Source organism: Mus caroli, chromosome 1 (genome assembly GCF_900094665.2).
Source record: "Mus caroli chromosome 1, CAROLI_EIJ_v1.1, whole genome shotgun sequence".
NCBI lineage: Eukaryota > Metazoa > Chordata > Mammalia > Rodentia > Muridae > Mus > Mus caroli.
In genome coordinates, this window is record NC_034570.1 from 112,031,741 (window position 1) to 112,043,050 (window position 11,310).

The 11,310-nt window shown below is 47.3% G+C and overlaps 1 protein-coding gene across 1 annotated transcript in view; it reads left to right on the forward strand.

The window, feature by feature from the left end:
- The first annotated feature begins 4,612 nt into the window (after nt 1-4,612).
- Nucleotides 4,613-11,310, forward strand: part of Sctr (secretin receptor) — a 51,377-nt gene continuing 44,679 nt past the window's right edge. The window contains exon 1 of the mRNA XM_029475539.1: nt 4,613-4,873. Within this exon, the coding sequence (XP_029331399.1) occupies nt 4,799-4,873 (75 nt within the window). The 5' untranslated portion in view covers nt 4,613-4,798. The remainder of the gene's footprint in view (nt 4,874-11,310) is intronic.

Sequence of the window (11,310 nt, forward strand, 5' to 3'; positions counted from 1 at the left end):
GCTAGCTCGCCAGCCCACAAGTATTCTGTGGGCTGATAAGCCACGTAGGTTTCTCTGGGAAGGTTGGAGTGCTCCTGACCTTCCATCCACTGATGATAAGGATTTGAAAGAACTAACAACACTCTCTCAGAGGTGGCTTTATTTGCTCTTCTATTTGATCAACTTTAACTCTCATATTTCATTTAAATATTCAAAAGGATGCCGACAAATGGTGGAGGAAAATGCAAAGAGTAAAGGTGAGCACGCTTCCCTGACAAAAAGAAGTCTACTTTTCTAGAGAGTAAACACAGAGGCGGGAGCATTAAAACCTCATTACAATGTGAATGTCAAATCTTTGTAGTTCGGTGCTCAACAGGAAACCACTCTGGCTCATTACTCACGGCTCATCAATCCAACATCAGTTCCACTCTCGGTAAAGCTGCCATGCAGGGCACAGGTCTCTCCATGGAGCTGACTCCATGCCTCCGATGGCTCTCTTTTAACCTGTGCAGTCATTTGATGGACACCTTGGACTCAAACATTTGAGTAGCCCATTTCTTTCTCTTTCCTCTGTTATCTCCTCCCACAACCTCCAAACCACTAAATCTCAAATATTCCTTAGGGAAGCCTCTCTGGAGGGCAAGCATATTAGTCAGTGTTCTCTAGAAGAACAGAATCTATAGAATGCATCTATAGGTCTATCTATCTATCTATCTATCTATCTATCTATCTATCTAGGGAAATTATTAGAATGGCTTACAGGCTTTGGTCCAGCTAGTCCAACAATGGCTTTCTACCAAGAGAAGATCCAAGAATTCAGTAATTGTTCAATCTCCACGGCTGGATGTCTCAGCTGGACAAGAGTATACACTGGAATCCAAAAGAAGCAAGCTCTAATGTCACTGAAGGAATGGATTTGCCAGAGAGAGCGAGAGCATCTGGCAAAGACAAAGCTTTCTCTACTTTCTTGCCCTTTATAAGGCTGCCAGCAGAAGGTGTGGTCCGGATTAAAGGCAGATCCTACCCTAAAGATCCAGATGAGAAGTGTGTCTTCTCACTTCAAATGATTTAATTAAGAAAAAAAAAATGTCCCCTCACAGATGTACCCAGCTGCTTGGGTTTTAGTTAATTCCAGATGTAGTCACGTTGACAACCAAGATTAGGACTTCAGTGGTGGCTGCACAAAGATGACAGCTGCTGGGTCATCCCTCTCTACACACGGGCTTTTTCTATTCTAGCTGACTTCATTCTCAGCAAGGATGTCCCTATGCTCTGGAAAACACTGCCATCTTGCTATTAGGTTGATCATGATGCCCACACATAGGATGTGTTGGTACCACTCCTGGTCAAAATGCATCCAGTGCCTGTCTCAGGACCAATCACTGCTCAGTTAGTTGAGGGATGGTAATGCTGCTTCCCTGTTAACTCTGTCTGTTAGGCTGTCCTTCCTGAAAGCCTCAGCAAGGTCCTTGGTCCAAGAGTAGACAAGAAAAGTTTGTGTAACTAAAAAGAAGAATGGAACCAAGACAGGCTTGACGCTTATCTATTATAGACCATCAAATGTGCTTGGCCTACAAGCCTGGTGACAGGTAGGGCTCAACTAATGTATAGATTCACCAGCCTTAGTTGTCTGATGCCTTCCTATATTTGGTGTGTGTGCTTGTACCATGTAGACATGTGAACACATGTGTGCATATATGTGAAGGCCAGACGTCAGCCTCAGGAGTCATTCTTCTGCAGCATGCAGCTTGTTTTTTTGTTTGTTTGTTTGTTTTGTTGTTTTGAAACAGGGTTTCTCCTTGAGACCTGGGGCTCACAGATAAAGCAAACCCCGGGAGCTGCCCATCTCTACTTCTCCTAGAATCACATATATGCCACCAAAGTTGGCTTTTTATGTGGATGCTAGGGATCAAATTCAGGCCTTCGTACTTATCTTACAATCACTTTACCAAGGAAACCATCTTCATAGCATCTCCATATACTTGGCATAGAATTTACTGTCGTCTGAAAAATAATTGCTCACTCTGCATTCCACAGTTGCTTTGTTTGCTAACCAAAAGAATTATTCATTTTGTGGTGATGCAGAACTCTTAAATTAAGTAGCATCCTTCTTAGTATCCTAGAGAGGATGAAGTTGTAGAACTGTAGATGGTCCACATGAGCTGAGGTTGGCAAGGGTAATCGCCACAGGCCTCTATCACCCTAATGTAGCACGTGGAGCAGAGCAGGAGATTGATAAATATTTGTTGAATAATGTTAATCCTCTAGCATATCTTATTCCTGCTGTGGGAAAAGAAAAAAGAAACAACATAACTGGAGAAATAATTAAAAAAAAAAAAAAAAAGAATCACCAGCCAGCTTGGTGAAACCTCATCACAATGTGAAGAAAATAAGACAGTTTTCTAACTCAGTGTGATAGCTGATGTTACTAGTTGATGCAATTAACTAGTTAGGTTAATTGAGACAGGATGACCCACCGGAACTGTGGGCAGCACCATCCCATAGGCTGTGGTCCTGGACCCAGTTAAAATGGAGAAAGTAAGCTGAGTCCCAGCATGCATCTCTCTCTGCTTCCTGACTACGGATGCCATGTGACCATTTGCCTCTCCCTTCTACTACCATGCCTTCCCCACCATGATGGGCTGTGCTCCCAAACTGTGAGCCACACTAATCTCTTCCCCCTAAGCTGCATTTGCCAAAGTATTTTATCACAGCCACTAAAAAAGTATCTAGCACGTTTAGTCAGCACCAAGTCAGAATGAATGCACTTTAACCAGACCTCTACAAAAGCAGCAGAAGTGTCATTCTGGGTTACGGTCAGGAAAGGATACTCACTTATACACACAGGATTGTGTTTAGCCAAACAAAAGAGGAAGCACCTCAGCCCTTTCTGACAAGTAGGAAGCTACAAGCAGTAACCAAGTGCCTGTGGAGTACCTGCCTAACTTTAATTTACAAAGCATCCCATAGATCACAAAGATCTGTCCCAGCATCACATAAAACCAGTTGTGATGGAATGTATCTGCAATCCCAGCACTTGGGATGTGGATAGGAGGACCAGACACTCAAGGGCACCCCCAGCTATATCAGAGGGAATTAAAGGCAAGTCTGGGCTAGAGACGCTCTCCCAAAATAATAAGGCCTAGAAGGAATTGGAGAGGGTCCTGGGATTCAAAGCTGGCTGGAGGCTCGTTGATAGTTTTAGATTTACACATGCTGTAAAGAGGCAAAGTATCCTGAAGGATATGCCGAAAGAAAGGGGAAGGAGGGAAACTTCTTTCCCTTTGGCATTTGACGAAATTTTCATTTTTCTGAAGATTTGTGTCTAACCTTGCAACCTGCCTCAGTGAGATGCTAAGTGTGTCTACAAGAGGGCCGGGGAATTGGCTCAGTCTGTAAAGTGCTTGCCGTGCCAGTGTGAGGACCTTATAAAAAGCCAGGCATAGCAGTGTGTGAGCACTTATTTTCCTGGCACTGGGGAGGCAGAGAGAGGAGGACCCCTAGGGCTCAGTGACCAGAGGTGTAGCCAAGTAATGAGCTTCAAGTTCACTGAGAGACCTTGCCTCAGAAGGTAAGGGAGGAGTGATGGAGGAAGAATGTTCACTGCTGATCCTTAATCTCTACACACACCTCCACACAGGCATGTGCAGAGGAAGTATTGATATAACTTACCCCAAAGTCAAGAACAGACTCTCCTCTCCTCAGGATGACCTTTAAAACACTGTTGGAAGGACATATTGAATATCTAGGGTTCTGATGGTTGGGACTTTGGTTTAATGTCCCACTTTCTGGTACTGTGTGACTGGGGCACTGGGTTAGAACTAAAGAGGCCATTGACATAAAAGAATTGTCCCTCTCTCTCCCAGGGAGGGTGACGTTGAAACTTGGAGAATGTGCAGAACGGTATTTTCCCATAGCATAGCGGTCACCACAGTCTCCACCATCTCCTCTCACAAGGAGCAGTGCTGTTTGCTGGGCTGTCAGCGTGCTTGCCTAGCACGCAGGAAGCCTTGGGTTTGATCTCTAGCCTTGCATGCGCTGGATGTGGTGACTCTAATGCTAGAAAAATCACTGAAAGCTAAAGAACAAGAGTGTTCTGTAGGACCAAGTTGAGGTTTGTATAAAAGTCAGCCTGGGAAATGGTAACTGACCTACACCAGGTGTAGGAGACCACATCTGTAATCCCAGGGTTAGGAAAATTGAGGCAGGAGGTCTGAGAGTTTGAAGTAAGCCTGGCTTATATAGTGAGACCCTGTCTCAATCGAGGATTAAAAAAGAAAAGGAAAGAAAAGAAAAGAAAAGAAAAGAAAGGAAAAGAAAGGAAAGAAAGGAAAAGAAAGGAAAGAAAGGAAAAGAAAAGAAAAGAAAAGAAAAGGTGTTGCCTACCTTGTCACTGCTGAAGTCACATGACTTAAGTCCTCCAGAGAGAGTACTTTCTGGATTGGAAGGGAAGGAGGGAGGTTGCAGCTGCCTCTAGGCGGGTGTCTAGGGTCCCTCCTCCTCTCTCCTCCCTTCCAGCTCTGTGCCGCCCCCCAACCCCTCCCTGCTATTCCCTGCAGGGTGGAGTCGCGAGCTGCGGTCCAGTCTTTATCAATAGGCACTGCAGGTTAGTTAACAGTCTTGCCACCTCCTACAGGGAACAGCAGTCCCTAGCCTGGCTGTGGGTCTGGTCGGATTGGGTAGGTACAGCCATGGCTTCTCTGGGCTTGGGGGTCGCCCAGGGTCCTGAATGACATGCAGGACGCTGAGCTGGACACAGAGACGGACACCCAGCTCCTGAAGAGGCCAGAGCACAAAGGGGAACAACAGTGGGCGGAGCATGCTCAGCACCATGAGCCCCCGGCTGTCACTGCTTCTGCTGAGGCTGCTGCTGCTCATCAATGCAGCGCACCCTGTGAGTACCCCGCCCCGCCCCCGCGCCCCCGGATGTGGAGCCCACCGACCAGTCCACGGTCCTCTATCGGGCCCTAGGAGTTACGGGGAGCAGCCGATCTCTCTTCCCTCAACATATTATCGTCCGCTCTGACGGAGCCCTCTTCTCTCCAAAGGCAAAAACTTCAAGGGCTCTGTGTGAAGCTCACTCCCCTCACCTTCCTTCGCTCATCCCTTCCCGCCGCTAAACTCACTTCTTTCCAGAAGACAATTCTGTAGCCGCCCCGGCAACGATGCGATGCGTGCTAGACATTTACACTCTAGGGTTTTGTCAAAACACCCTCGTTCCCTTTTGAGACCCCGTCTGTCTCAGGCACCGAGACCAAGGTTCAGAAAGGGGGCGGGAAAGGCTTACTGTCAGAATAAAGTCAGAACCACATTGTTCAGGCTAGTAGCGTTTTTTTTTTTTCCCCACGTGCCCCGTTGTGCAGATGGGAAATTTTAGTTTTTGCATCTGTGTGGGATCATGTCAGCCCTCCGTGGCCTGGAGGGACTGACTTTCTAAAGTCTGCTCGTCTTGGGAGCAGTAGGTCGCAACAAACCCGGTAGGAGAGGAAGAAGGTTGGAGGAGGGGGAGAGAGAGGCCAGGCGGGTAGTGGCTTGTGTTGCTTTCCCATTGAAACTTCTGGGAACTTTCCCCTGGGATATCTGAGTGAGAGACAGGCTGCACTGAGGCTGGCAGGATGGGAAGAACTGGGAAGAAGGTCAAAGCTGCCGGATTGGACTCCAGGGTTACCACAGGGAATGGATCCTAGAGCTGCCATCTGGGTCAAAAACATTGTTTCCCGTTTCCTGGGACATTTTTGTGCTATGCCAGGGAGGCAGGAGCAGGTTCAGCTTACATTTGTGTCTCAAAGGTGATGATCTCGGGAATAAACGGGTGGGGAAACTGAGACTTTGCTTGGTTCAAGACTTCACTGCACCTGAGATGGCTGCTTGTGTATGTCTGTTCAAGTCCCTTATTTTACAGCCGATCAAAGGCCTCAGTGGAAGACCTGCTTTCGATCAGCATGTTAGGAGCCAGGCTGGGACTAGAGCCCAGATCTTTAGACTCCTCACTTTGGAAGGAGGGGGTGGGGTCTGACCTGACTGAGGTTTGTTTTGTCCCTTGTACCCCTTGTATTTGCATGTCACTTACATACACATGGGCAGTGTGGGTATCTCTAGGAGAAAGGCTTCGCGTGGGCCTCTGGTTATTGTGTGGGCTTATCCAGACCTGTGATTCTATCTCTTGGGGATTGTGGTAGAAAACGCCTTTAATAAATGAGGGTGGAAGGGCCTACTTTGTTGGACTGTTTCCCAGCTTCTGCAACTTTTCCTTTCGCCCCTTTGACTCTGGGTGCTCGGGTGTTGGATTTTGAGATTCGAGGATAATGAAGACAATTTCTTCCTTCCTCTTGGTGTTCCCTCAGAGGGACATCATAGGTGTCTTCCAAAGAGACCACTGAGGCTGATGTGCATGTTCCTAGCTCCTGTCTTCACCTCTTCCCACAGGGGAGGTATCAGAAAGTTCTTTTGCAAGTGGAAACCGAAAAACAGTGACTGCTGAAGGGGGCTGGGTTTTACCATAGGAAACAGAGCACACCACCTCTGCCGGTTTGCTCCATACAGCTAGTTTGTGTGTGCAGGAGCCTGGATGTGCGTGTGGAGGCTGGAGAACCTCTTCTGGCTTTTATTCCTCATGTGCTAGCCACCCTGGCTTCTTAAGGCCAGACTTCTCCCTAGCCTGGGACTCACCAAGTAAACAGACAGACTGGTCAGTAAGTGCTGGGGAAGTCTCCTGTCACCACTTCTCTAGCTCTGGCTAGTATGGCTTATGGTTTTAAGGTCAACTTACCACAAACTAGAATCTCCAGGCATGCACATGGTACACAGACATACATGCAGGCAAAATACCCATGAATATAAAAATCTTTTAAAAAATCATTATGTCTCTATGCTAGCTCTATTGTTTCTTATTATAATATTAATAATATATTTTGATCATATTCACTCCCCACGTCTTCCCTTAACTCTTCCTGGATTCATCCCAGCCCCCCACCCCCAAGCTTACCACCCTCCTCTCTCGCCAGTAACCCACTGAGTGGAATTTGTGCTGCCCATATAATTGTGGGTATGGGCCAATCCACTCTAGAAAGGGGACCTACCAGGATCCACATCCCTGAAGAAAACTGATCCCCCCATCTCCATTTCAGTGATCAACTGCCTGTAGTTCCTCAACTAGAAGTGGAGGGTCTCATATGTCCCTCTCCCATCCCTCCTTCTATGTTCACTGCCTCTATTTGTTTAGGTAACCAGGGCTACAGTGACTTCAGTGTGTGACTGCCCGGCATGTCAGGAAAGCACTGCCTTATGACTTATGGCAGTACGCTGTAACTTCCGACTCTTGTAATCTTTCTGACCCATGATTCAAACAGGGTTTCTTAACTTTGACACAGTTTTGTTTTTTGTTTTTGTTTTTTGAGACAGGTCTCATGTAGCCCAGGATGGCCTCCAATTCCCTATGTAACTAAGGACGGTCTTGAGTTTCTGATCCCACTGCCTCTGCCTACTGAGTACAGGTTGCTGGGTTGGGGGTGGAGTGGAACTGGGGTTTCATGTATACCAGCAAGCACCAGCTAAGCCACGCCCCCCAGGCCAACCTTGACACTTTTGACATATGGACAAGATATAGCAGTTTAGTGCATTGTATGAGCCTGAGCGGCATCTCTGGTCTCCCTAGATTAGGCGCCAGGAATATCTCTGCAAAGCCATGACAACAGAAAATATCATCAGGCACTGTCAAATACTCTATGAATACAAGGAGGGGAATTGCCCCCCTGTGACAGCTACTGCTTTAAGATCTGTCATGTTTCTGAGAGGTACATCAGCAGGACTAAAAATAGGTGTTGCTGATTGGATTTGAGGGACTGTGATGACAGAGACTCTGAGTCCAGTGATGGAAACAGGCTATTAGAATTTGGATTGTGTGTCTGTGTGTCTGTGTGTCTGTGTGTAAATGTGTTCAGAGGCCAGAGGTCAACTTTGAGCATCATCCCTCAGAATCCTGTCCATCTTAGTTTTTTGAGACAGAGTTTCACTGGGGTTTGGAACTCCGTGATTTGGCTGGGAAGAGCGGTCTGAGAACCCTAAGGACCCACCTGTCTCTACTTCCCACTAGTGACATTTTAAGTATGTGTCACCATGCTTGGCTTTTTAATGTGAGCTCTTGGGAATTGAACTCAGGTCGTTGAACTTAAAATGCAGTCGCTTTACCCACTGAGCTATCTCCCCGGCCTCATAGTTTAAATCTTATATACTCCCCCACAGGTCTGTGTGTTGAAGACTTGTTGCCCAGCCCATAGAACAATCAGGAGATAACCATACTTGGGAGGTAGAGTCTAATGGGAGGATGTTAGGGGATATTGTGACCCTGGCCCTTCCTCTACTCCTCTGCTTCCTGGCTACCCTGAAGCAGGCAGTGTCCTCTGTCATGTGCTCTCACTATGATAGACTCTGATGCCACCAGCTCAAATGACACTCTAGGTCAAAATACATCCTTTCTCCTTAGCTGATTTTCTCTGTTACTTCATCAGAGCAGTGGGAAGCTAACTAACACATAAGCATAGCTAACAAAAACCCATTTCCAAACCAGATAACAGACTGCAGAGTATGTATTGTTCTCACTGCCCTGCTTTGGCATTTTCTCCTTGTCCCTGTTTTCTCATCGATGGCTCTGAAACAGAGACTCTCCAACATCTGAGCCGGCTTCCCAGGACCCCTGCTGGTCTGAGTGGTTAGCGGTCTGCTGTTCTGCCGGTCTGGGTCTGCCTTTCTGCCACCGTGGCAGCCCCTTCCAGTGTCTCATCACTGGGCCCCAGTCTCCCTGCATTGTTAAGGACACTGACCTTCACCCTGCTCTGGGGTACCCAAGGCAAACTCACAACACTAAGATCCTATCTACCTGTACTTGCTTACAATAAATACAAGGCAGCTCAGCACTGGGTAAACCTGAAAAAGTGAGACTATCCTGGGGCTGCTGGCTTCAACAGACCACTCTGACATAACACTCTGAACACTAATGGGGATAGGTAGGCCTAGTCAGTCGTGCCTGCAGCCCAGACTATCCTGTCCCTTATAGGAACATGAGTCTGTTAGGATGGGAACCTGGCCTCATAACCTCAGTTAACCCCAGGACTCTCTCTGGAACCTTCCACCTTGCTCCCCTTACCCTCTGCTCTCAGAGACATGCTCATGTGACCTGTCTATTTGAATTCCTGCCCTCCTGATTCACAATCTCATTTCTGGCTGATGGATTTGCTCTTTGTTTCCTGAGGGTCATGACTACTTGGACCGGCTTCCTCGGAGCAGCTAGCTTGATAGATGTGTCTCCTGTGAACCCTCTGCTACTTTCCTTCCTATTCATCTTGGTCGGCCAGACTGTCCTAACAAAACCCATACACCGGGGGCTGGGGACATGTTTGCCTAGCAAGCACAAGGACCTAAGTTTGATTTCATGTTTAAAAAGATCAGATATAATGGTTCTCAGCTTTGGGAAGGTGGAGAACAGCAGACCTTAGGGCTCTGGGGTCAGCTAGCCCAGCCTACTTGGTAAGATCCAAGCCAGTGAAAGACCCTGTCTCAAAACAAACAAACAAACAAAAAGAAAATAAACAAAAAAATGAGGCAGCAAATGAATAAAATAATTCATTGGGTTGATCTCTGGTACACCTGTGTGAGTGAACACACACACACACACACCACAGAATGACTAGCATAAACAACAAAGGATTCTTTTCCTATATTCTGGAGCTGAAGTCTACATCAGGGTCTAGCATATCCAGTGTCTTGTGAGGGTTCACTTCCTGGCTTCTAGGTAGCTCCTCTGTTCTCTTGTGGCCTGTCCAGAGAGCCTGCTGGGTGGATATTGTCTCCTCTACAAGAATATGGATCTTTTATAGTTCAGCCCCCACCTTTACCCCTTTACTGACATTTATTACATTCTAAGAGTCTCTGTCTCCAATTACAGGCATACTGGTGTGAGGGCTTCAGTGTATGAACTGGGCTGACATAGACATCTTGTCATGACATCTTGTCATGAGCAGTCCCTAGACCTTGCCTATCTGTGTTGCTCAGCTTTCGTCATTAAACAAATACATGGGATCACGAGATTCCGTTCATGGTCAATTAGCCTATTGTTCTGGTCCATGGTGAGGCCCAGTTTTGAGTCACCTGGACAGAGAATATCCCTGGAAGGTTGTCTAGATTGGGTTGCCCTCAGGAAATATCTCTGGGGATTATACAGATCACATTAAAATAAGGTGGAACGCCATCGAGGTTGCCACCGTTCTCTGGGTAGAGGATTCTGATTGTGAAGAAGTAGAGAGAAGAGCTGAGCGTTAGCGTGCAAGCATTTGTTGGGACTGTGGATGTGAGGGGACCAGCTGGCTCAAGCTCCCGCTGCCAAGACTGCTGCCATGCTGGACCGAATCACAGAACTGTGAGGGATTATGGAACTGTGAGCTGGAAGAACCCCCCTTTTCCCTTTGCTCTTGTCAGAGTACTTTATTACAGCAACAGAAATAAAACTAAGATGTGCTTCTCCCTCCCCTCTACACACACTGACCTGTCTTTTACTAGTTCCTGCCTTCTAAAAGTTCTACGACCTTCCAAATAACACCAAGTTAGGAACTCAGCCTCTAATACACTGGGGACCATACTAGATCCAAACTATACCACTGACGCATACCTCAGGAGCTTCCTTCCCCAGGTGATCCAACCTTGCGTGGCCACCCGCTGAGGTCTCCCCCAGCTCTGCTTCTCTGTGTCTGACTTCTTCAGATTCTGCTCAGAAGTGGGGTCACACTGAGTGTCTCCTCTCATTAACTGCTCAGCTTGCCCAGTCCCTTCAGGGCTGGTAAAATAGCTCTCTGCACACCTCCCTCCACAGTCCCAGCTCTGCCCCCTGGTGGCCAGCTTCTTGGAGGCTGTTTCTGGGCTCATAACCTTCATTTTATCTTGCTGCAGCCTGGCTCCTGCTCAGCACCCACAGAATCAGGCTTATCAGTGGCCTCTGTCTAGCCCCATTTGCTAGACATTTTTGAAAAAAAATCTTTAAAATTGTATGTGTTTTGAATGAAAGATGAGACAGCTTAGTCAGTAAATGCTTGCCTGGCAACCAGGAGAACCTGATTTCCATCCCCGTGTCAAAGCATCAAGTGTGGAGGTTGGTTCATGATTAAAATCACAGCACTAGGGAGACTGAGACAGGAGAGTCCCTGGGCAGAGAAAGGCAGAGAGAAAGAGAGAGAGAGGAGAAGAGGAGGGGAGGGGACGGGGGAGGAGAGGGGAGGGGAGGGGGATGAGGGAGGAGGGAGAGGAAAGGATAGGAGAGGAGAGGAGAGAGTAGGAGAGGAGAGG